Genomic DNA, 24,994 nt, shown 5'->3' on the forward strand with positions numbered 1-24,994 from the left:
ATTGATTGGGATGATAATGAGTGATGATAAAATGTATTTACACTACAGACAATCTTAGCTCATTCGGCACTTAGAAAGTTACATAACCTTGCAAAAATATGGTTTTGGAAATTTCAGTTGGACAGCTAGACTTGGTAAATTTGATCAGTGCTCTGAGAGATGTCTATCTGTTCAAAACTTAATTCTGCTTTAAACCTTTTCAGAACTTTGTCCCTGACCTGTTTGGTCTTTAAGATGCCGTTTGTCCACTAATGCTTTAGCAAAGCTCAGAGGCCTTCACAACACATCTGGATTTATATTTTAGATTCAACACATGTGGCCTCTATTTCTAAAGTCTGGTAAGGTTAATTCAATTTCTGGATATCAAATTAAAAGGAATTGAGTGCAAATGCCTCCAACATTTTTCACTGTTTTTACTTGGGAAATAAAACATTAAAACCATAGTCTCTTTTCCCTCCACTTCAGTCACTTTGCATTGATATATCAAATACAATTCTAAGAAAATACAAAGTTTGTAGCTTAAACATAAAAAGAACTGCGTTAAAGTCCTAGGGTATCAGGTAAAGTACAGTAGTCTAATGCTAAAATTTAATTGATGTCCCCAAAATATGTACTTGAACATTTCTATGTGTTCTAATATTTTCACAATTTCTGTTAAAATGTCCAAAATTTCCTTCTGTTTTGCTAAATGAAAAGAGCTCAATTGAAAATGATTTTCAAACCTTCATCACTGATCCTAAGCTTAAACTGACACTACGGTGGGACATAAATGTCTTTGCATGGCCTCAACGACAAGTGCGTGGGTCAGAATGACATATTGTGAATCCACACGTACCTCCCTTTGAAATAAAAACATGAGGGGAAAAAAAGATTTTGCAATATTTATTTTTGATTAGTTACAAAACATAAATAAAATCAACAATCAAATTAGTTACAATTTACAGAGGCTTAATCATCAGCAACATACTTTTCTGGTATTTCTCTAGATTTGATTTTCCCACCAATATACTTTTATCAGTCATTCTTAGCCATGTTCGTTTGGGACTCCAATGATTGTTGTTGCATTACTTCGTGTATTTTAATCTACCTGGAGCACAACAGGAAAGCTGGTGTCAATTATTTTAGTACAATTCAAAGATAAGGTGAAGTGAAAAGTCAAAACTGCCAATTTTTTCTACAAATATAAGAAAACCCCCTCATCGTGCCTGACAAGGTGTTGTATACCAAGTTACGGAGGCTCCTTGAAAGCAGGGATGTTTTCTAATTGTTATTAACTTCAAGTTTATAATGATGAGCATACATAATTTCTTTTTTTTTTTACAGTTTGTACAATCCTGTTCCAAAATACAAAAATAATCTGCATCTTTCAGATAACAATTTGGTTACACTCAAAAAGACAAAGTAGGCTTCATCGTCATGACCCAAAAAATGTTGTTAGACACACGTTAGTATCAGACATCACAGCACAGTATCTCACCTTCACTAGCAGTGCTCTACATCTTTGTAAAAATGTAGGAATTCTCGAAAAGCTAAAAATACAAGAAACCTTTGAGCTTATACTCTACAGCATGTAGTTTCTCAACCACACCCTTTAGTATGAACGACTCCTCCGTCAACCATTTGTTATTTATATCGGATTGACTTTGTGCAATCTCATGTCTTCGAAACCTTACAGTCTCTCTTTAACCAATAAAACTGAATTCTGCTTTGACTACAGAGTGAGCTAATAAACAGATGTCCATCAATTTTAAAAACATGCCTATGGATAAATGTATCATTAAATCAACAAACTGGTAATACATCAAATGTTGATTGCAGTTGTTGTACACTTGAAATGGGTTTAAGAAAATAGGGTCCTGCAGGTTTAACTTGTTTAAGCTCCACATTTTCACTTCTGATTGACTCGAAGATCAGGACCAAAGAACAAATAGTTCACGGCTAAAATGATCAATGGCAAACAAAATGCAGCGCCTTCAAAAAGTACTCATACTCACTCACATTTTCTCACATTTACAACCACAAAATTCAGTGAAGTGCGCATGCACTTCTTGTGATAGAGCAAGCAGTGTGCAGCTGTGAAGTGGAAGGAAAATAAGAATATTTAGAATATTTTTAAAATAAAAAATCTGAAGTGTGGCATGAATTTGCATAGAGCCCATTTTACTCTAAATAAATTCCAGCGCAACTTCTTGCTTTCAGATGTGACCTAATTAAAATCCACCTGTGTGTAACTTAATCTCAGTATAAATCCACTTATTCTCTGAAAGTCTCAGAGAATAAGTGGACATTAGAGGAGATTCGTGATCAAACAGCTTCATGAAGACCAAAAATAACAGCAGATAGGTCAGAGATGATATGGGGGAGTCGTTTAAAAAAACAGGGTTAGGTTTTAAAATATTGCAAACAGTCCACCATTAGTCATGCACTTCACTAATGTGTATATTAAGGGAAAGAGGCAAGATTGGTAAATTGTTGAAAGAAAGTACGAGAGTAAAACTGAACTTGTGTTTAAAATGTGTGATAAATTTATAACACTCTGATCGCGGAATGCTGAATATGAAAATGGTGGCAACAAGCGGTAGGGAAGCTTTTCATCAGCATTGAAAGGAAAGCTGGTCAGAGTTGATGGGAAAATTAAAAGACGTTAAATACGGAAGCCGCCATCTATGCATGTTCACCTTCACAACAATCCGAAACATGCAACCAGAGCTAAAACAGTTTAGATCAGACAATGGAAAACTTGTTCCGACAAAGTATTAGCTTAGGTGGATGAATTCATGTGAATACTCCACTATTTTGTAGAAAAAATGTTTGAAAAACAAACTTCCTTCCACTTCACAATCATTCACTCCTTTCTAAATAAAAAAATCTAAATAAAACGCAGTGAAGTTTGTGGGTGTTTGTGTGCAAAAATATTCAAGGGGTATTAGCACTTTTATGTGGCTTTGCAATAACTCAATGTGTGAAGTATTCTCAACCATATTTAACATCAAACTTACAACCATTAAGACCTAGTAGCTTTTATTACTTTCTGTCGTCTGAGGAGGCAAGCCTAGGACACAGGCGGAGTAAACATTTCCACACAGTGAGTGAGCACAGTGACATCTGAGAAGCTGCTTTCAATGAAAGAAAAAGAGATGCAATTCATTTTACAAAACACAACGCGACTCTCACTCAGTCTTTAAAAGAAAGATTTGTTTCTTTTAAACAAACAGTCATGCACCCACGACAACACAGTCATCAAAAGTAACACTGAAATAACTAATTCAGCATGGTTTCCCTAGTTTGTGTGACCTTGACCTTTTCTTTTTTTTTTTCTCTCTTTAGCATGATCCCCGCTTAACTTGATATGAAGAAATCAGATTGTATCTACGACGCTATGTTTACCTTTTTAGTCTCCAAACTACACAGCGATTGTGTGTGTGTGTGTGTGCGCGTGTGTGTGTGTGTGTGTGTACCGCAAGTGGAAGCAGCTTCCACTCAGGTAAAATCCCACATATCATGAGGTCATGCAGAACTGAGTGGAAAGTATTCAGGTGTTTCAATGAATCAATGTATAATATCAAACTCATATTATTACGAAGACAAATGACATGCTGTAGGAAACACGAGACTACATATGTGTTAGATTGCATCATGGGAGATGAGAGTAGGCGCACAGGTTGACCAAGCTTAATTTAAGCGTAATTTCTGTTTGATTTATCTTCATTATGTGTTGTGCTGCAAACCTAGTTTAAAAAAAACTGTATCTCTACAAAAAAAATTGTATGCTTTTTCAGACAAATTGATTAATACAATACATGCTGATCAACTCAGATGACCATTACTAATTGCACTTTTAAATGTGATCGTTCTTTCACTGTGAGCGTTGGCTAACTGAGCCAAAAACCAGAACCATACTGGAATACATGTATTCACTTCACTCACAGGTTACCCACACATATAACACTTAATTATCACTCTAAAATGAATCTGATTTATGTTTCGAATCCCTGGGGTATCACCATCTCTTGGAGCTTCACATTTATTTCTCAAATCTCTTGGTTTCATTTTTGTCCCAAAGGAAGAGTAGAAGTTGGGCTTGTTGGGTGAATTTTGGCACTGGAAGGTAGAGCAGCGGTCGAGCAAGATGAGGAACAGGTAGACGAGGGGGAGGAGCAGGAGCAAAACACACCCCCAATAACTGGGGTGCTGTCAGCGGGTACGGAGGGCCCACCTCCATGCAGCAGCGACGTGCCCGTGGACACCGGGATTTGGATTTGGGAAGGCAGCAGCGGTTGGCTTTGAGGTGTTGGTTGGGGCAGCAGGATGGTGGGCTGCACCTGTGACTGTATGGATGTTTGCATCCGAGGTTGTGGCATTTGCTGGCACATAGGAGACTGCTGATAGGTCATCTGCTGAAGAGGTGGAGGCTGATGGAGGTGTAAACTCTGATGCATCTGTGGTACTTGACCCATGTGTGATTGTGGGGGTGGAGGAGCCGGAGAGGCCAGGGTGGTCAGGGTTCCTCCACCTGCGTAAGGAGAGGAGGCTAAGGGTACCTGGGGGCTCAGTTGGGCTGCTGGAAACCAACCTGGTCGGCCCACCTGCAATTATTATATCAATGAATACTGAGAAAAATTCTTATTATTTTTGCTTCAAGTTGTCAAAAGTGTCCATATCCATTTATGTATGACACATTTTGCCACATTGCATTTTTGCAAAAGACCAACAGAAGGTAGAAAATCATAAAAGTTGATTGGAACAAAAGGTGTGTCAACAGAGTATTCAGAAAACCGTGTATTAGTTTTCTTCCACATTAGACTTGTGTATTACATTGTACTAATTCTTTAAAAAACACCCCGATAAAATATACCAGAGTTTGTTCTGACAATATGACAAAATGTGAGAAAGTCCACACATTAAACTTCTGTTGCAACTGTAAACAGATAACAAATAACATTCTAAAACAAAATCATATTCCATATTGATCAAATCTATTCACATAATAATATGAAGCAAAAACCTATCTATGTATTTCTTTGTGTTTAGTCATACCTCTGCAGACTGGCTCCAGCCTCCCTGTACCTGCTGGATCTGTTTGATTTGATTCAGAGATGGCTTGATTGGAGCAGGACCTACTGCCTCCTTTGTCCAATTGTCAACAAGCTTGTGCAGTTCATCAGTGAATGTGCTTTTCCTTGATGGGCTGTGATCTGTGGAAAGATGAAATGATTAATGGCATCTTCTACCTACATGTTGGGTTGCTTTACATTTCTACACTATGTATTTTTTAAGTTTCATGCATGGATTACATGAAAGGACAAACTGAGTGATGGATGACAGAGCACTGAAAAGCGACAGGGAGGTACATCTTTTAAACAGGGAAAATAAATAAAATCTAGACTAACACAAATTATTACAAAGTTTATTTCTTTTTTCCATTCATAATCAAATCAACATTTTTTTCCCCAGACTCATTAGAAAGTCTAGATAAATCACTAAAATTTGAACCTGCCTTTTCTATCAGGCACTGCAGAGCGGAGTCTACCCTGTTCGCCAACCGAAAAACTACTTGACTGCTGAATCCCTGGAAGAGACATAGGAGCAGTTAGACACGTTCAGGCAACAATGTACTGTTAAAAACATGGGGAAAATGTGCCTCACAGTCGCCTAACCAGAGTGTGGAACTCCATTGTTGTCCATGTGAGAGTGGGGCCGGGAGCGAAGCTTAGCTTTGGCCATCCGGGACCTGCGTGGAGAAACGACAGGCAGTGCAGCAGGAAGAGGAGGAGTTCGGCACAGAGAGGCAGGTAAACTTTGTCTTTGGTCTTTGAGAGAACGAAGCTGTCTGTAGAGCTCTTGAAGTTCTCTGTTCTGCTGGGCTTGAAGGGAAACAACCTCTCTGATGTGCCTACAAAAACAGGTGAAGACATTAAGACAAAAACATGTTCATCTATTTGATACTGAGTAAAAATAAAATGGTAATAAAAAAAATTAGCAGGTTGATCTGTTATTGGTTTACTTTTCTCTGAGCTTCTGAAGTTCTCTTCTAAGCCCTTCATCTTCCATCTCACTCTCATCATCATCATCAGTGCTGCTAAGTGGAGAGTGGCTGTGGCCAAAACCGCGAGAAGGGTGGCCCTTCGATGGGGTGATCTTGCAGTCTTCTTTATCCCATTCTTTTGCATGAGTTTTCCTCCTATCTCGTCCCAAATCAGGAGACACTGGTGAGCTGTCAGTCTGTCTGTCTTCTTTCTTCGTCACGGTCCGCGTCACAGAGAAACGTCCCACTTTTCTATGAGTGCTACTCTGACCCGAAGACAGATCCTTTGGAGGGGAGGTCTGGGGAACTGGATTCACCTAATAACCAAAATAGATATCAGTTCAGAGTAAGAAAACCGTAGAAGCTAAAGTCAGGATGCACGACTCCTACCTGAAATCGGCCTTTGCACAGCTGAGGGGAGCTTAATGGTGTCTCCTTCTTGTCATCTTCAGGTGCCTCACTGCACAAATATCCCTCTGATAAAAAAATAAAAAAATGGGGAAAATAAAAACAAAAAAGGACAGGCAGACACAAAGACAAGGACACAGAATCACAAATCAAAAGTGATGAATACAACAAATCGATGTAAAATAAACAAAATGACACACACACACACAGATGAGAAACATGAACAAAGTTGAATTATCAACTTGCCAACATTGTAGATTTTCATCTTGTAAAGTCAGTATGTGTTGTGTATTGTATTTAAGAAGCTATGAACATTAACCTGAAAAACAAAATGCAGCTTTTGTAGACATTTAAGAAAACTGCTGCTAATGTGAAATGCTGTGTACCCAACAAGCCCTCAGTTTCATATCTGTTCTCTCTTTATAATCACAAAAAGTGCAACATCCCATTTAAGATCTGGGCTCAGATAAAGAGTGCCTTGCAAAAGTATTCTGACTTTTTCAGATTCTGTCACAGAACAAAAACAAAAACAAAACTTCCATTTATTTTATTGCCATTTACTCTGATAAATGAACACAAATAAGTGAATAAAATTGTGAAATTGAAGTAATATGACAAGTTTAAAAAAAAAAACTTTTTACAAATAAATATAAAAAATGTCTACCAGCTTTGCACATTTAGAGACAAAAATGTTCCTGCCAATTTGGCAGTTTGATTAGCTGTTCCCATCAACTCTGATAGGGTCTGTCAACAAAAAACTTTCCCACAGAATGATGCTGCCACCATTTTTTTAAAACAATGGGCTTCTTCTTCTTGTGTTAGTCTATTCCAATAAAATACAAAGAAGATTGTAAAAAAGTATTAATATTTTTGCCAGGCACTGTATATAGTAAATGTGTTGGGTACTTAAGTTAGCATTACAGCAAAGTGTAGACATGGATAACAATCACAGTATTTAAATTAAACATTAAAAGAGTTACAAACACAAACAAGCAAAAAAAAGAAAAAAAAAAAAAAAAAAATTAATTAAAAATAAATTAAACAAAATGCTGAAGTTTGTTACAAGTGTTACTTACAGATAACGGTCCATTATTAGTCACTGGTGTGGAACATAACAAAGGTGCTCATGCATGTGCTCTTGTAGGAGAGGTTCTAAGCTACTACTAAACAAGTAACATATAAAAACAGAAACATGCAAGATGGATGGAGCATGTTAACAAAATGATGGAGCTTTGATATATGGAAACCCTACCATTACAATCCCTGCAGTAACTGTGAGGCCTACACATTCTATGTATAACCCTGTTTCCATAAATAGATACTGCGTAAAATGTAAATTAAAACAAAATGCACAACTCTTAAAATCAGGAAGCCCTGTAATTTATCATATTATTGTTTTTTTAAATGATTAAAAAAAAAAAAAAAAAGCTGATTCTGGAAAATATCAGTGTTCACATTTACTTGCTCCACTGTTCTGGGTCCTGGTTTCTTCATATCTCAGAATGACATTAATTTAGTGTAAGATAAGTCTGGATGCTGGTAGGTCAGTTTAGGATCATTTCGTCTGTACTACACAGCTAAGCTAATATAATTAGTCTATAGAACGCTTAGATATGTATTGATTAAATTAAGCTACTGAAACATTTGTGTTTCTCGGTTCTTCTGGAGCTCATTTTAGATTTTCTAGCATTGCTTGCATTATATTGTAGTTCTGCATAGGGGATTGTAACCATGATCAGTTTCAAACCATTTCCTGCATAAAACGTTCACTTTGGTTTACATGAAGCTTTAACTATGCAAGACACTGAAGTTGAGGCAATAACTAAAATCTGGATACTTGTCTTACAGTCTCACTTATCCCATAAAGAAAGTGCACACTGATTCTAAATAGAAGCTAATCACATATTAAGTGACTTGCAAAAGTAGTCAGACTGTTTTATTGGAATTTTGCTAAGTAGCTCATATTTGAGTGGTGAAAGAAAAAGGATGTAAGGGTTTTGTTTTAATAAGAAAAACTCATAACAAAAACTAAAAGTATTGTGTAATTTTGCTTTAGGTCCCTAAGTTAATATTTAAGATTTTATTAAGTCTGGAAGTCTGCTGGAGGATCTTTCGACCAACTTTTCTGAGTAAGGTAAGCTTAGCTGGTTCGTATCGTATCTGCGTAATGACATGATGCGCTGTCTATTCTGAGTAAGAAGGTGAGGTGGATGCTGGTGGTGCCCGGGGGCTTGGGGCAATGAAGCAGAGTGTCATTTGAAAAGACACGTCCTGGGAACAAGTCACAGCTGGGCTTAGCTCCAGAGCTCATCTGGACTTGGAGAGCATCAGATGTCTGATGTCAACCTCCTCCTAAAACCATCTCTACACTCCACTGTTCTTTCCTCAGAGTGCCTCATGCAAAAAGAAAGATTTTTAAGAAAATGAAATATAGAGTGAAAAGAATCGGAACATAAAAAATGCAAACAATAAAGTATGTAGTGATGTCAACACTGAGATTACATGGGAAATATATATATATATATATATATATATAAACATGTTACCATAAATTTTTATTAATTCTTTAAGGTTAAGAATTTTTTAGTTTTGCTAAGTTAAAATTAGTACTAGACGTTAGATCTAGTTCCATGCCCCAACACCCCATTCTCCCTTTGTCGTGCTCTCTCGCTCCCTAAAAGGACGCTACCTTGTGGGACTCTGGGCTTCTTGAACAAGCTGGCGGAGTGGCGCAGTTTGCATGCCCAGTTTTTGAATTTTCGAGTCCAGGATTTCTTGCTAACCGGATTTCTGATACTAGGACATGTCAGGTTTAGGCCAAAATATCCACCTCCTGCATTGTGCTGCTGCTGTCCATGCTGGAGGGAGATCGGTTGCTGACTGAAAGGCCATGAAGAATCTCCGACGACACTGGTGTCAGAGTGTGGGTGTACAGCCTAGAACAGTTAGGACAATTAAGACTGGCAGCATGAATGGGAGACTTAAAAGATGGAGAGATACTTAAACATTTACAAGTAATTACAGACATTTAAAGAGGAGTTACATTTACACTGTGAATTGTAAACAGCTAATTCAAACATTATTTTCGGTATTTACTTACAGGTACAGTTGGTTCTCCTGATACAAGTAAGTGCTGGGATCCAGCAGTACCATCCTTACTGGGAGCACAGAAAGGAATGGGCTTGGTGGATGAGGCAGAGGGGACAGAGGCGATGGGTTGCTGCTCTACGGGTTCAGTCAGAACAAGGTTTCCAACTTCTGATAAAGCTTCATATTCCCCTCTACCTCTCTCAGGATCAGGAGAGGTAGAAGACGAACGGGGAGTGGTGGAGGAGGTAGTTGAGGATGGGGTGTGGGGGGAGGTGTCTGAGGAAGTGGCCGGTGGGTGAAAAGACAAACGTTGGAGTGCCTGGGGCTCAGACGATTCATCGCCTCCTGCTGACATAGAGGCAGCTGATGTAGGAATAGAGCCAGCTCCAGGTACCGTTCCCCCGCCGCTGTACTCCTGATACAATAAGTTCCTCAGCTTTTCATCCAAAGTCTTAATACGGTTATCAACGAATTCAATTTTCGGGGGACCTTCACTATCTGACTCAGCCACGGAGGACGGCTGACCAGGGGATGGTGTCATTGTTAGGGAAAGGCTGGGTAGCTGGGGTTCAGCCGAGGCGAGGTGGAGCGGAGGCAGAGAGGAATCAGATGAAGGGTGAAGCGGGGCAGAAAAGCTGCCTGTGTCCTCCGTAATGCTCGTCTCTCCTGTAGAGACCTCTGATTCAGACATCTGTAAAGAGGACTGCGTCTGACTTGCAAACTGCAGGTGCTTCTGAGATGACTCTGTGGTTTTATTCCCGTTGTGTTGCTGCTCAGAGTGTTGAAGCAGTGTCTGTGGCTGCACAGGCTCAGCAGGCACTTGGCTCAGTTGTGAAATCTGATGTTGTGGTACAGGGCTAACATTTAGCTGTGCCTGCTGTTGGAGAAACTGTTGAGTTATGGATGTGGGCAACATTTGACCTTGAGCTGCTACACCTACAAAGAGTTGGTGCTGTTGTTGCTGCAGCTGAGGTTGCAACATTTGCTTTTGCTGCATCATCTGTTGCAAGACCACCTGTTGATGCTGTGGCTCCTGCTGCTGGGGGACTATAAGTTCTGCCGGAGGTGTCAGAACTTGCTGTGGTAGCTGCTGAAACAGAGACTCCTCAATCATTTGTCCAGCATATTGCAACAGTTGCTGTTGTGGTGGCTGGGTTTGCTGTAGGGGCAATGGTTGCAGAATCTGTAGTGACTGTGCAGATGGTTGCAGCAACTCTCTTTGAATTGACTGAGGCAACACCAATGTCTCAGGAAGTTGTTGTTGAACAGTTGTATGCCTTTGCAGCAGTTGTGGTTCCTGCAGCAGTGGCTGCTCTTGCTGCAGCAAACTTTGATCTGGGTTTTCATGGCACTGCGATAGCTGTTGTTTTGGTGTTAACTGCTGTATCTGTTGTTCAAGCTGCAGTGCTAACAGCTGTGGCTGTGTTGTTGCTTGTTGCTGTGATGCAGGCTGTACCTGCAGCTGTGATTGCAGTGGCACTGTGGTGGCCATTTGGGAAAATGTCTGCTGCTCCTCAATGGGAAGCTGACTTACTGCAGCCACAGGAGTGGAATTAAAAGAGGTTGAAGACTTTTCAACTGCTGATAGCCTTGATGCATCTTCTAAACTTTGACCTAGAGTGGAGCAAACACTGGTGACTGCAGGGGTTAGGTTACCGGAAACTATGGTGTTGGTTGGGGAAGACATAAGAGCAGGAGTTGGTTTTGCTGTAGTTGAAAGAGAACTGGGAATCTGGTCAACTGAAGGGGCATTGACTGGAGCAGAGGCTTGTCCAGAGATGGTTTCAAAGGCCATAGTGTCAGCTACAGAGGCTGAGCCAGTGACAGCAGAGGCTGGAGATGAGGCAGAGGAGAGGGTGTTGTGGGGGGAAGAAACCTTTTCAGTAAAGGATTCAAGAGTCTGGGATGCATATTTGTCTAAATTAAGTGGAAAACACACAGTTAGTTTTTGTTACTCTCTCAGTCGTATTAATAAGCCACAACATTAACACCTAATTTGGTCTCACCTTCATCCTTTTGAGGAGACTGTGGGATTTTAGTCTCAGCAGTTGGTGGTGGTGTGACTGCACCCTGGCTAGACAAGGAGTCTCTGTGACGAATGGTCTGGTTGATAAAGAAGCGCCAGCGTCCCACTGGGGATGACTGGGGGACTGACTCACCTACTAAACCATAAGGATAGTTTATTAGTCGTGAAAATTATTTCTTTTCTCTCTCTCTTATTTCGTCAATTAGGAAGTAAAGAAAATAAATAAACTAAAACACTTACCAGAGGTGGAGTGAGTGCTCACTTGCAACTGGTCAGTTGATCCAGTCTGGTAGAGAAAACAGTCAAATTTGTTATCATTCATTTAACAGGCAAACAGCAGTGGCCAAATTGTTGGTTCTAGATAAACATACCTGTGTATGTGTCTGAAGAATTTCTTGGGCTTTTTTCACAATCGATTTAAGCTCCTCCACAAATTTCCCTTTCTCTAAATCTAGGACAAAGTCTTCCTCTACCTGAAAAATGCAACCAGACAGCAGTTATGAAACTGTGTAAATGAAGTTAAGTATGAGTATTGACATTATCAAAACATTAGAAGCTTTACCATGTAATCTGCAATATCTTCAGGAGCATCTCCTTCAATGTCAAATTTGAATGTCACCATTTTGTTACTATGAGTCTCTAACTGACACTCTACCAAATTGTCTCCTTTCCCAGACACCTGTGGATATTATAAAAGACAATTATTAATATACCAGTTAATCAAGAACTTTTCTCTCTTTTTTTGTCTTACTTTATGTTTATTGAATGTTTCTTTTTTTATATCAAACACATACAATACACAGAACAAAAAACAGACTGTCGACAAAGAACTTTACTCTCTTATAGACGTTTTTGTTTTATTGTCACACTTTATCGTTTCCGATCGACAAGCAAATTTTAATGTCGGACAATACTGTACAGAATTTTTTGCACAGGACATCAAATGTTACCCAAGACTTTGACTAGACCACTTTTTAAATCTTCATTTTGTTAGCTTTTAGATTTGGTCATTGGTGAACCTGGCAGTGCATCATTTTTGAAATACATAGCCTGAACATTCTCCTTCAGAATTTTATGCTCGACAGCAGAAGTCATGGTTCCATCACTTATAGCATCACTTATGGCAATTCAGTCAAGGCCTGAAGCAGCAAAGCAGCCCCAGACCACCATACTATCATGATGATCAGGGGAAGCTTAGACTATGTTTTTTCTTCTGTCAGATGAAACAGGATGAACAACTTTTTAATTTTTTCTTGTTAAGCCACAGGAAATTTCCCCAAAAAGTCTTGGGGATTGAGATGTTCTTTGTTCCTTAAGGATTAAGATGAAAGGGGCATTTTTCTCTGGAATGGTTTTTGACTTCAAGCTGTTCTATGTTAAAAAATTTATGATTATCTGAAATACTGAAATGTGACCAAGAATTGGTAAAGGTACTTAATAGTAATTAATGTCATGAACATGTTGTTTAGGTCTTTCACCTGGAGCATGCTCAGTTGAAACTGATGTGAACCTTTCTCAGGTTTCTGAGAGGAAGCCTTTTTCTGAGATTTTGACTTCTCAGATTTTCCATTTCCCAAATTGTGCTGAATGTCTTCTCCATTTACTGAAACAGACCTGTGGTTAACAGATGGGATGTTAAATATCAAGTATCAAATAATGAAGCATTTTTTTTTTATTTTCACATACATGTAAGACAAAGATAAGCCAGATTGAAAAAGAAGAAATATTAAAATGTCAATGCTGATTATAGTATTTCAAAAAAAGGGAGCATTAAAGGCTAAACATATGTTTAGCTGAAAAATTTATTTTATGAGAAAACATACCCTGTTGAAGAATGACATTCCGCACTTGCCAGGTATGGCCCATCCTGCAGAGTATTCATAGACACACAATGCATAAAAAACAAAAACAATACACACACAAATATCACCATACACCATATCATCACCATATACGTTGAAAATCAAGCAATATTTGGAGTATGAATAATATAACATTGAATTCAACCCTCCTCAAATGTATGGAAACCTCTGAAGTGTATGAACATTATTTCAAATATATAAAAAGATGTTGTTTCCACCAACTTAAAGCTGCATGAAGTTAGTGTGAAAGTTAAGGATGACACCACTTGTGTACTGGACTAAAAAAAACCTTCATATATAACTAACCATCATTACTACAAAGCAATTAATTAAAAAAAGGCAAAAAAAAATGTTCTTTAGTGATACCTTACATGAGCTTTTTTGTTCTAATGCCAGAAAAAAAAAAAAAACATCCCAAGAGAAAATCCAATTTATGACGCTGTAAATGAAACCTGAGATCAGGATGTTAGGCTAATGTTGTGCTATGGAGCAAATTCAGTTTTAAAAGCTAATTTTAGTCAACTTTAAAGGACTATGCTTAAAACCAGGTGAAATTAATAGCAGAGACCTAACATCTTTCCATAGACTCTCTCACTAACAGATTTCACTAAAACATATCGAAAGAACAATATTAAGATTAGTATATTCATGTCAGGCATTCTGCAACAAATTACATACAGCTTCCCCATAATAGTGTAATAACAAGTCTGACCTGCACCATAAAATGCTACACTTTGTTCTCCAGGAATCAGAATACGTTAGGATAAACTGAAGAGGTAAAATCAATGACTGTTTTAAATAGTCCATTTAGTAAGAAGCTTTAATCATTTGATGAGCATGTCAGTAAATTATTTCTGTTTCATATTTCATGTACCTGAGCGATGCCCAGCAGGGAAATGTCACAGTCTTGCAGCGAGGCTTGGGAGGGTTGGGGAGCATTAGAGCCAAGCAATCGTTGTGCAGAGGCAGGCTGAGGAGAGGTAGGTACAAAGCTGGCCTGCCCTAGTAAAGGTACTTGGGCCTGTTGCGAAGATGTAGAAAGCTCTGCAGCAGGGACAGGTTGTTGGGGAAGTGCAGATGGTAGTGTTGTGGAGGGACATGAAGGGCTCAGGGGCAGTTGTTGCGCATCAGACATAGCTTTAAGCAAAAGAGATTCTTCAGAATCTGGTGTCTTGTGGTCTGTCTGAGTGTGAGAGTGAGTCTGTGTTTGAACCAGTGTCTGTGTTTGAGAGTGTGTCTGGGCCTGAATGCAGGTTTGTGTATGTGTGTGGGCTGGGAGAAGCTGCTTGGCATGATGCTGCGGAGATGAAGGGCTCCCTGTCACAAAGTGACTATACAGAGGAGGAGTCTTAGTGGGTGACTGAGGCACAGAAACATTACTGGGTCCTGACTGTGCAGAGGACTGTATCAACACATGTGAAGGGCACTGAGAAGGAAGCTGACTTTTGTCATGTGCTGTCAAGGTTTGTTGTGGAAGTGATGGCTGCTGGTTGAGAGTTTGGATGGGCTGTGCTGGTAACTGAAGCGGTGCAGTAGAATTTCCTGGGGGTTGATGGACTGGAGAGAGATTTTGGTTTTGTTGCTGAGGCTGCTCAGCAGGCTGAGGCATAAATGGCTTGGAGGTGGGCTGAATGATGGGAGAGTCTGCAGGGCTTCCAATTAACGCTTGGTGGACTGCAGCAACTGGATATAGTGCTGCTTGTTCTGGAACTATTCCTTGTCCAGTTTGCACTGGAGGAGGAGCAACATGAATGCCAACAGGGTCAGCCGACTGAGCGAGACTCTCGGTTGTTGTTACAGCACTCTCAGCCGAGCCCGGAGACAGAATCATCTGCTGATACTGCATTACTGGTTGCTGATGCACCTGCTGATGTTGTGAAGCATGAGTCATATTGTGCTGCGCAGATGGTATGTCTTGGTGGGGAGGTTGTGAGACAAACTGTGGGGTCATTAGGCCAGGGTGAGAAAGCAGCTGACAAGGCGGTTGGCCTTGAGTTTCTTGCTGGAGTTTGGGCTGGACGGGACTCTTCTTTAGAGCACCTTGCTGAACGTAAGTCTCTTGCTGTACTGGACTTGGAAGAGAAGCAACTTCAGGTGGAAGTTGGGCAGTGGTTTGGTTTTGTTGGCCCATCATCTGAATATTGATGTTTGGGACTTTGCCATGTGCAGGCTGGAGCTGTAGAATAGTTGTATGTTGAGGCTGAGTCTGGATAAATGACTGAGCAGTTACCTGAGCCTGAGTAGGAGTTACAGGTCCAGGATAACTAGCCTGTAAGGGAATTTGCTGTGCCTGCAAGACTTGCGTTTGTCCTTGGATCACAGCTGTTGGGGCAGGTACACTGACCACAGTTGTAGTTTGAGAGGCTTGGGGCACAGACTGGACTAAAAACTGGGTTGGAATCTGGTTGTGGGGGTGAAATGGACTTTGTCCTTGCTGTCCTAAGAAAACAGGAGCTGTCTGGATAGGAATGGGGGTAGTCTGTATGGTCACTGGGACATGTACTTGAGAGATTACGTCAGTTTGGTCTTGTAGTCCTTCAATGGTCACAGGCACACCAACTGTTCGATGGGTTTCTGTGGAGGTGTGGTGCTGTGGCTGAGCAACAAAAGCTTGCTGCTGAATAAGTGCTAGCTGCTGCTGTTGCTCTATAGTGTCTTGCTTAGCTGACTGCTGCGCAGACTGAAGAATGGTAAGTTGGGGGTTACACATCGGTTGCATGTTAGCAGATTGTGGCACAATCTGCATCTCACTGCTGCTTTGAGGTGCAGGCAGAGGTTCTTGTTTGTCAGCTTGATGCAGATGCTGAACGATGGCAGCTTGTTGCTGCTGCTGTTTTTCTTGATTTTGATGCTTCATTTGAGCCTGCTGCTGCAAAAATTCAGCACTTTGTCTATCTGAGGGGAGATTTTGAAGTTGTTTTTCAAGCTGCTGTTGCAACAGAGCTTGCTGCTGAAGATGCTCCAGGTTTTGTTCAAGCTGTACTTGTTGCAGTTCTTGCTGTTGCAGCTGAGCTGCCTGTTGTAACTGGGACTGCTTTAAAATTAACTGCTTTTGCAAGTGTTGCTGGATTAATGCTTGTTGCTGTTCTATCTGTTGGAATATGGTTTGCTGTTGTACTTGTTCACATTTCTGCTGTGTTTGCTGAGGTTGTTGCTGCAGTGTAGTATTTTGCTGCTGTTGTCCACTTTGTTCTTGTGTTTCTGCTTCTGTTTTAGTTATTTCTTCCTGCTGCTGCCCTGTTTGCTCAAATAACTGTTGAATCTGCTGTTGTTGTGAAGGTATCTGTGGTTGTTGTTGCACTTGTGCTTGTGTAGGTTGTCCTTGATGCAGAAGACTTTGCTGTTGCTGTTCATATTTCTGATATAGAGAAGCTTGCTGCTGATCCATGATTTGTTTGTGTTGCAGTGCTTTCTGTTGCAGCTGCGTCTGGTGCTCCTGTTGTTGAAGCAGAGTCATTTGTTGCTGCTGATCCAGCGTCTGGACATACAATGGGTGTCGTTCAAGGAGCAACAGGTGTTGCTGCTGAAGTAGCTGTTGCTGCTGTTGTAAAAGAGATTGCTGTTGCTGAAGCTGTTGCTGTAGTTGTGATTGTCTGGCTGTCTGCTCGCATGTTTCTCCTGCTGGTTGCAGTTTATAAGCCTGAGGTTGTTCCCCTGGCCGAGGCACTGACACTGCTTGAGGCTCCATGCTTGTTTGTGTGGTCCTCTCTTGCTGATGAGGACTTGACTGGACATTTTGGACAGGTTGCTGTACAAAAATCTCCTGCTCTGGCTCGCGGTGATGCTTTTGGATAGTTGCAGCTGGAAGGCTATGATGCTGCTTTTCTAGAGGCAGCTGAGTTGCATTAATCTGTTGATGTTCAACTGATGTGGGTTGTTGTGGTTGCTGTTGATGGGTGGAGGTCTGGGAAACCATGTCTAGCTGTGGTGTAATAATGCACTGCTGTGGAATAACAAAACACTGTGTTTGCTGGGGAGTGGAGTGGGGAATAATGTCAGTCTGCTGCCTGGGAGAAGCGGGTAGCTGAGTGAGGAGCATAGCGGTCCCTGCAATTCCAGCGGGGTCACTGACAGACATAGGTGTGGAGAAAACACCAACGGGAGCTTGGGGAGAAACAGGAGGTATGTTTGACTGTGAGGGAGCCACGGATCCATGAGCAGTGACCGGTTGGAATGCATCTGATGGAAATGTTTGTGACTACTCAGCGATAATGAAAGAACAAGGATTTGAGTTGAATGCAGGAAAGGGTGAGGGGAGAAAGCAATACAAAAACTAGATTAGGAATAAGCTTTGACAAGGAAAATAAACAAACACACTTAACTTCAGAGAACAGTGCTTCCCACAGTATTTTATACTGGATAAGGAGCTTAGATCATAAAGTGAAATTGCACTTTGGGGAGATAAAGCATGAGTTTATAGATGCATTTTTTAATCACAAGGATGTAAATTTGCTGAATTTCTAGCATCTCACTATCTCTAATCACTGACATCCTGTGGGAAGCACTGTTTATTCTCGTAAAAGGCAGCCAATCTCAGAGTTATGATTCCATTAGGGTTGTTATGTAATATTTAATAGCTATTTGAAAAGAACCCAACTGAATGGAGCAGTGTGATCATTTTACATACATTATCAGGAATGTTAAGATTACGTCCCTTGTGAATATTGATTTTATTTATATAGATATATTGTCATCTTTTTCACCTGAAGATATTGTTGTGGTACACTCGGGGATACCTGTGGAACAACAGGACTGGGTTGAAGAAATGTCTGGCCAACAGATCCCCCTTCAGTCTTGGGAATGCACACGTTAGACATACTAACGCCCTGAACAAGAGGCAGATTTGGAACACTCCCAGTCTCGTCAGTGCAGAGTATTTGAGTTTCAGCCGATGCGCCAGTGATCTGTGTCACAAGAATATGTGTAAGGACCGATTGTTTCAGAACAGGTTTCCATCATTGTTGTTAGTAGGTTTAAATATAGACCTACAGATAGCAATGGTTGAGGAGTTATCTGGGAGTGGGAATAAGGTTCCCCCTGCAGAGAGAGTGCCAAGCTCTGTCCACTTGCATACGACTCACAGCTGGCAGACCCAACACTTTCAATTTCTGAGTAAAAAAATAAATGTTCAACAAAGCCATAAAATTCACACATTACATTTAGAAATTTGACAACAGATGCAGTGCCTTGCAGAAGTATTTATACTCTGAAGTTTTTCAACTTTTGACACTTTCATCCACAAAACTCAGTGGAAGTGAAAGGAAAAGGACATATAGTTTTCAAGGCTTTTTACAAATAAAATGGTAGAAATCAGGTATGTAGATGGATTTGGTACCTGAAATCTGCTTGCACCTCCCTTTTCTACAATCATCTTCTTACCAACTCTGTCTCAACTCTACAGCATGACGGTGCAATTTTGACGTTTCACTGTGGGAATGGAGTGTTCAGGATGATGTGAAGCATTATTTTCCTGCCACAGACAGTGTTTTTCATATTGGCTATTCATTTTGGTCTCATCTGACCAGAGAACCCCTACACGGATTTTGGGAAAATGCAACTTCTTGTGCTTTTCTGTTTTATGATAGAAGCCAAATGTTTGGAAAGTTTGATAAAAGTCAAATATTTGGAAAGTTGTCCTGTCAACAGATTCTCTCACTTGAGCTGGAGCTCTTCCAGGGTTTTCAGGGGTTTCTTGGTTTCTCCTTCAGATGGACAGACATATCCTGGTAGATTTTTAGCTGTGCCATACTCTATTTTAGATTATAGATTAAACAGCACAATGTGAGCTATTCAAACCTTGGGACATCATAGCCTAACTCTGCCTTAAAAATTTTCACAACTTTATCTCTCACAGTCTGCTGTGTTCCTGGGAACAATAACTGTTTTTTTGTTTTGGTTCCAATGTCACGAAAAGTAAAAAAAAAAAAAACTTTAAGTGTATGAATACTTTACCAATGCACTGTAGGAAGCAAGTTTTTGATCAACTCTACCTGGCAAGCTAAGGGTTGTCGCACCGAGGATATGCTGTTGCATGACATGCTGGTCAACTTCAGGCAGCTCCTCAGACTCCTGAACTACTCCTCCAGCTCCACTTTCACCACCTCCTGTTTGTCCAGCTGCCCCAACCATGAGTGAGGATGGGCATGAAGGGTAAGAAAAAACATAAGAGGTGACGGTAGAATCCCTTCTGTCATCAAAGCCTTGATGAGTAAGCTGCTGCTGCCGACGCTCTCTTGACTTTTTGATCAGATTCACTCGATCCCGGATGGATTTTCCCACCACCTTCGCATCGCTCTCATGAAAGAAGCCTGATTTCACCTTTGAAAAGTGAGAGGGGGAGACAAACAGGTAAGAAGTGGTCTTTGCAGGTAGATTTAGCCTTCAAGTAAGTGGTATTTATTTTTGGAGAACTATACAAGTTTTGTAGCATAAAGTTGTGGTTAAATTCTTTTCAGCCCATTAGATCATCACTTATAAATTGTTTACACATCTCACCATTTCCAAAGCTACTTCCTCAGCAATGTCATTCTCCAAGTCATAGGTGAACTCAATGGCCTCATTGTCCTTGTGTTTCCCCTTCAACTTCTTTGGGTCTTCCACCCAAATCCGGAGAGCCAGGCAATCCTGGGCACCGTTGTCCTCTTCTGCCAGCTCCACTCTTACTCCTGTATCCTCTGCAAAGAACGCATGATTCAGGAGGTCTCTGATAGAGAGTCTGTCAAGAAGGAAACAAAAATAGTGTGATCAACGAATGCACATAAGAGACTACGGATATCAAAACAAAAACCTCCTTGCCTCTGGCTTTTGTTCTGACGAATGCAGCCTTCAATGATTTCCTTGATTTCTGGGTCATTGACTTTATCAAAGCTGGCTGGTTTTATACCCTGAAGAAGCATGAATGTAAATAAAATGAGATTTTAACTATTTATTTTCATTTTAAAGGGTTTCTTTCATGCTTAAATGTTAGTTAACATTTTTAGAAATAAAATCTTTGTCATCAGAGTGACCAGGACAGCAAATTTCCATTAAAGGGACTTACACTTGTGACTTTGCGATAGATCTGAGCAGCATTTTGGCATTCAGAATAAGGGTATTCTGAAGTAGCCATCTCCAGCATACACATCCCAAAGGCATAGACGTCCACTGATTCATCATAGTGCTCTTCATACATCTCTGGAGCCATGAATTCTGGGGTTCCTGTTAAAGCAAGAAAGCAGCTCTAAATCAAAAACAGGCCACAAAGACAAATACCAGATACAATCAATCAGTGATCTCAAACTGAGACCACTGATTGATCTCAGTTTGTCCTGCCAGTTACTTCTCCAACACACTTGAATCAAACTGGTGAATTACCTCACCAGCATCTCAATAAGTTTTCTAGAGGCCTGATAATGAGCTTTTTATTCTACAAAGGTATTTTGAAAAAAGGACCCATCTATAAGTTGCTGGGCAGTGGCTCTTTCAGACAATAGTTGGAGATATCTGCTATAAAAGCAATAAGGCTGCATGATCCTATTTTCAAAATAAAAATATTAGTTGCAATAAATGTATCACATGCCATTATAGTCCTGTAGCATCTTAATCTGACGTTACCACATTACCTGTCAGTAGTCATAATGTTATGCCTGGTCAGCTTATATATCTTACCTATGACACTTTTTGCAAAGGAGGTCCTCATAAGAGTAGCCAGTCCCAGGTCACCTATCTTAACTGACCCCGTGGGGCCTGTTATGAAAATGTTGTCACACTTGAGGTCCCGGTGCACAATCGGTGGAGTCCTGGTGTGGAGGAAGTGAAGGCCCTTCAGGATTTGTCTGCACCAACTTCTCAGGACTTTGGGTTTCATCACCTTGAAGCGCTTAAGGTAGCTGCGCACAAAGAATGCATGCTGTCACCCAAAAGGACAAAGCGATCGACAGCCAAGACTGGGAACACGAAGGTCAAAACAATGCAAATACCGCTGAAGTTGTATTTGTTTTCCTTAATATTTATGTTTTTGTCATAACTATTAGGACACTTACTAAAAAGAAACGCTTAAACATTAAAACCACATTACTCTTAAATATTATTGCGATTACCAGATTTGCTGTTATTACAAAGATATCTAAAAGTCATCTTTTAACAAAGATGATAACCCAAGAGACAATAATAATGTTTTATAAGTGCAATAACTTCTTGGGCTTTTGTGTCTGTTTTATGAGTTCAATAGCTCTGTGGGTATTAGTCCATCAGTCTTGCTTAAGAGATGCAATACACAGGGATATTAAGTTTGTTAAAGGTGTTCCACATGGTCACTTTTGGTGCCAGTCTGGTCTTCACCTGTTCTGTCATGCTGTGTAAGCTGTGTGTGTTTCATTATTTACAATCCTTTGTATTTGCATTTTGTGGTTTGACTCCTGTTACATATTAACATCAACCTGCTAAGGAAGAAGCAAACAATAATGAGCCTTATGCTATAATCTGGCATAATTTAATTTCCGGGCCTACAGCAGCTTTTTACTAATAGAAACGGGCCCCGTTGTAAATAAATAAATAAATCTGAACCTGATGAACTGAAAGGTGATTTTGTACTAACGTTTTAAGTGTTCCTGATGTCATTAGCTCAGTGACCAGTACAATGCACTTCTTTCCACGCAGCACAGATTCCCAGGAATCATAAAAGCGGACTATGTTGGGGTGTTGAAGACCCTTCAACATCTCTGCCTCCTCCTTGAAGCGTTGCTGCTCCGCCTTGGTCAGCTTACGGTCCTGCAGTAAAAAGGTACATGCAGACATAAAAGGTCTGAGTAGTCACATGGGCTGCTTATTTACAGGACTGCAGTTCAAAAACACTAAGTAGACCGCTCCATTGATTTTGTTCCATCATAAAAGGTTACTTAAAAACGATCCATTCAGAAATTTAAAACATCACAAGGCTACTTGAAGTTTTCTACTAAGTGTGCAATAAATCCTGATGCCACTAGATGGTGCTAGCAATATAGAAATGCAACCAACCTTAGGCAACACCCAAGCTGTAGCTTTAAAAACACATTTATGCTGCAGCTGCACCACATTGCCCATATGGCACAAAGAACCAGTGCTGCAGAAATCCATTTCACAGTCATGCAACATTCTAGAAAACAGAGATAGCCACTGACACATTTCACGTTAAACACAAGCATAGCGACTATTTAGAGTGAACATATTTTTTTTCTAATAATCATTTTATTGTTACATAATCCACCTGAGCTTGAATCTTTTCTTTACCCCTTTGTTTGTGCTGTTGTTAACAAGGAGCAATACAGAGCCAAAGAAAAAATAAAATCCTTGCAAACAAAAAACGCTTTTTTCAAAACTGTGATATATGATTGTGATGATGCAAGAAAAAAAATATAATTACAATCCAGTGGAAGAAATTTTGGATGTCTCCTTTAAGCTGGTATATATTTTTAAACTCTGTATGGACTAGAATTATTTTCTGCTATGTGAGCAAACAAACTATACAAGTCTGTATAGTCCGTTATTTTATCTGCTGAGTTACTATTTAAGACCACTGATAAAATAGGGTCAGCATGTGATTAATTTATACTTTAAAACAGGTACACGTTGAAAAATAAAAGCAGGAAATCTTTACGACAAAACAATGGGACTAACTTTAAAGTAAGAAACTCTGATGGCAGCTATTGTCCTGTCACATTCAAACAAGCCATAAATAGAAGTCGTCATAACACTGGCTTTCCACTGATCAATTCCAATGATGCCGAGCTGTTAGCTTTAAACAAAACCGATCAGAAAGATAGCACCCTGCAGGTAATTTGGGGGCAAATGTGCAAAAAAACATAAAATAATCATGTAATACAATCTTTGATGGCTGTACCTATCCATATTTTTTTGTTCTCATCATTGCAGCCCCTGCAGCGTTTGTGTTTGGATTTGTTCCTTCCCTCCCTGTGCACTGGTTCAGTGTCCTTTTCTGGAAATCCTACTGGGGAAGACAGTCTCTCATCCCTCCCCTTTTAACACAGAACTACGGTGTGATGGAAAAAATGCTTGGCACGTCGTATAACCATTATGTCCAACATTAAGTCACGCTTCTTCCGCACTAATTATATTGTGGAGCAAACTGAAAAAAGAAATGCACACGTACAATAGCTCACAAATGACATCAAATAGTATTCATAACTTGTTCTCACTTTGTGTCACTGTAGCCACAAACTTGAATGAATTTTATTATTTCCTGTCATAGACCAGCACAAAGTATCGTCTATGTCTCCTTGCATATTATATAGCGAAAACAGTATACACGTGTGCAATTTAATCTCTGTGTAAATACAGCCATTTGTTTGAGGCCATTAATGAACAAACAGCATCATGCGAACCAAGGGACAGCAGACAGGTCCAGGAGAACTTTGTCGTTTAAAGTACAGATAGGTTATAGAACAATATCCCATGCTGAGGCATCTTACAGAGCACTTTTAAATCTACTGTGAAAATGTAGAGTATGACATAACAGTAAATCTAGCAAAACATGCCAAGGAGACTATTAATTAGAAAACATTTAAGCTTTCTAAAACTTAAATGTTTTCTTCTATTTCTAAAGAAATAGAATAGATCCAAAGCAATTTAAAATGAAGGAAGCCATTTATTATAATTTTCTTATTCCGTCCATCTCACAAGCAGAATCAAATTTAATGAGTTTGAACGCTTTTAGAAGACACTGCACATCACTATCTGGTGTTCCCTTAAGACTCACTTCTGCATGTTCCTACCTTTCCCAAAAGGTTTTCTCTTTTTTAATTGGTTTGTACAGCACGTTATCTGTGTAAAACCCTTCTAGCTCAAGTGCAACAAAAAAAAAAGTGTTAGAGAACAAAGCGTTCTTGATTTTGACAGGAAGTTCTGCCTCTGTTGTTGCCTCTGTCCTCTGTCTCACTCCTCATATGGAGCATCGCTCTCCCTCTCTGTGTGGCACAGAGTCACACAAGGTAACCTGGTTGTGCGTCTCCGTCTACAGCCTCCTCAGCGTCTACTGCATCTTGTTGAGTGTCACGTCAGACAGCTTCGGGATCAGCAAAGGTCACAATGAGTTCATTTAGTGTCTTCATGAATCTATTTAGTTGTGTCTAGACAGATTCACACGAGCCAATGCTACACAAACCAATTCACAGATGCACACACACACACTGCTTCAGAAAAACTGAGGTTTTACTTTATGCAAGCCTCTTTATTTATTAAGATGACAAAACAGAGCCGTATCTTTAAAAGAGAGTATGTTTGTTTACACTCATAATGGGTATGAACACATTTTCAGATATTAATGGTAAATTTTAACAGCTCCTTTCTTGATGCACCATACAGTTAATTTGAAAAACATTATTTGGCTTCAAAAGTTTGGATTTATTGAAAATGTTCTCTTGTTCTAAGAGGTTCTAAGAGGATCAAACATGAATGAATACCCCCAACCTAACTTGGAATAAATGCATTTTGCAAGCTGCTGCCATAAGCAGGGTGTTGGTAATTTTTTTTTATCAAAAAAAAAAAAAAAAAAAAAAAGGAAGAGACCATTTAAACTGCTTTTGTTCTTGTTTTTCAGCCTGTTTTTAA

The 24,994-nt window shown here is 39.9% G+C and overlaps 1 protein-coding gene across 5 annotated transcripts in view; it reads right to left on the bottom strand.

The window, feature by feature from the left end:
* Positions 1-3,707: 3,707 nt before the first annotated feature.
* wnk3 (WNK lysine deficient protein kinase 3) overlaps positions 3,708-24,994 on the bottom strand; it is a 41,053-nt gene continuing 19,766 nt past the window's right edge. The window contains exons 3-25 of one of the 5 annotated variants that reach the window (XM_015015305.1): positions 21,987-22,159; positions 21,059-21,279; positions 20,451-20,608; positions 20,207-20,295; positions 19,907-20,126; positions 19,402-19,729; positions 18,401-18,519; positions 18,115-18,315; positions 14,286-17,609; positions 13,373-13,416; positions 13,028-13,163; positions 12,112-12,228; positions 11,921-12,022; positions 11,790-11,835; positions 11,530-11,682; positions 9,534-11,440; positions 9,123-9,369; positions 6,416-6,501; positions 6,005-6,342; positions 5,658-5,893; positions 5,498-5,569; positions 5,038-5,195; positions 3,708-4,586 (exon numbers count right to left, since the gene is read on the bottom strand). In XM_015015305.1, the coding sequence (XP_014870791.1) occupies positions 4,047-4,586; positions 5,038-5,195; positions 5,498-5,569; positions 5,658-5,893; positions 6,005-6,342; positions 6,416-6,501; positions 9,123-9,369; positions 9,534-11,440; positions 11,530-11,682; positions 11,790-11,835; positions 11,921-12,022; positions 12,112-12,228; positions 13,028-13,163; positions 13,373-13,416; positions 14,286-17,609; positions 18,115-18,315; positions 18,401-18,519; positions 19,402-19,729; positions 19,907-20,126; positions 20,207-20,295; positions 20,451-20,608; positions 21,059-21,279; positions 21,987-22,159 (9,015 nt within the window). In that variant the 3' untranslated portion in view covers positions 3,708-4,046. Of the gene's footprint in view, positions 4,587-5,037; positions 5,196-5,497; positions 5,570-5,657; positions 5,894-6,004; positions 6,343-6,415; positions 6,502-9,122; positions 9,370-9,533; positions 11,441-11,529; positions 11,686-11,789; positions 11,836-11,920; positions 12,023-12,111; positions 12,229-13,027; positions 13,164-13,372; positions 13,417-14,285; positions 17,610-18,114; positions 18,316-18,400; positions 18,520-19,401; positions 19,730-19,906; positions 20,127-20,206; positions 20,296-20,450; positions 20,609-21,058; positions 21,280-21,986; positions 22,160-24,994 lie in introns of those variants that run through there. The other 4 variants (XM_015015306.1, XM_015015304.1, XM_015015308.1 and 1 more) reach the window with 4 other exon arrangements.

This window comes from Poecilia latipinna, unplaced genomic scaffold (assembly GCF_001443285.1).
Source record: "Poecilia latipinna isolate Pla-1442-1.1 unplaced genomic scaffold, P_latipinna-1.0 Scaffold1899, whole genome shotgun sequence".
Lineage (NCBI taxonomy): Eukaryota > Metazoa > Chordata > Actinopteri > Cyprinodontiformes > Poeciliidae > Poecilia > Poecilia latipinna.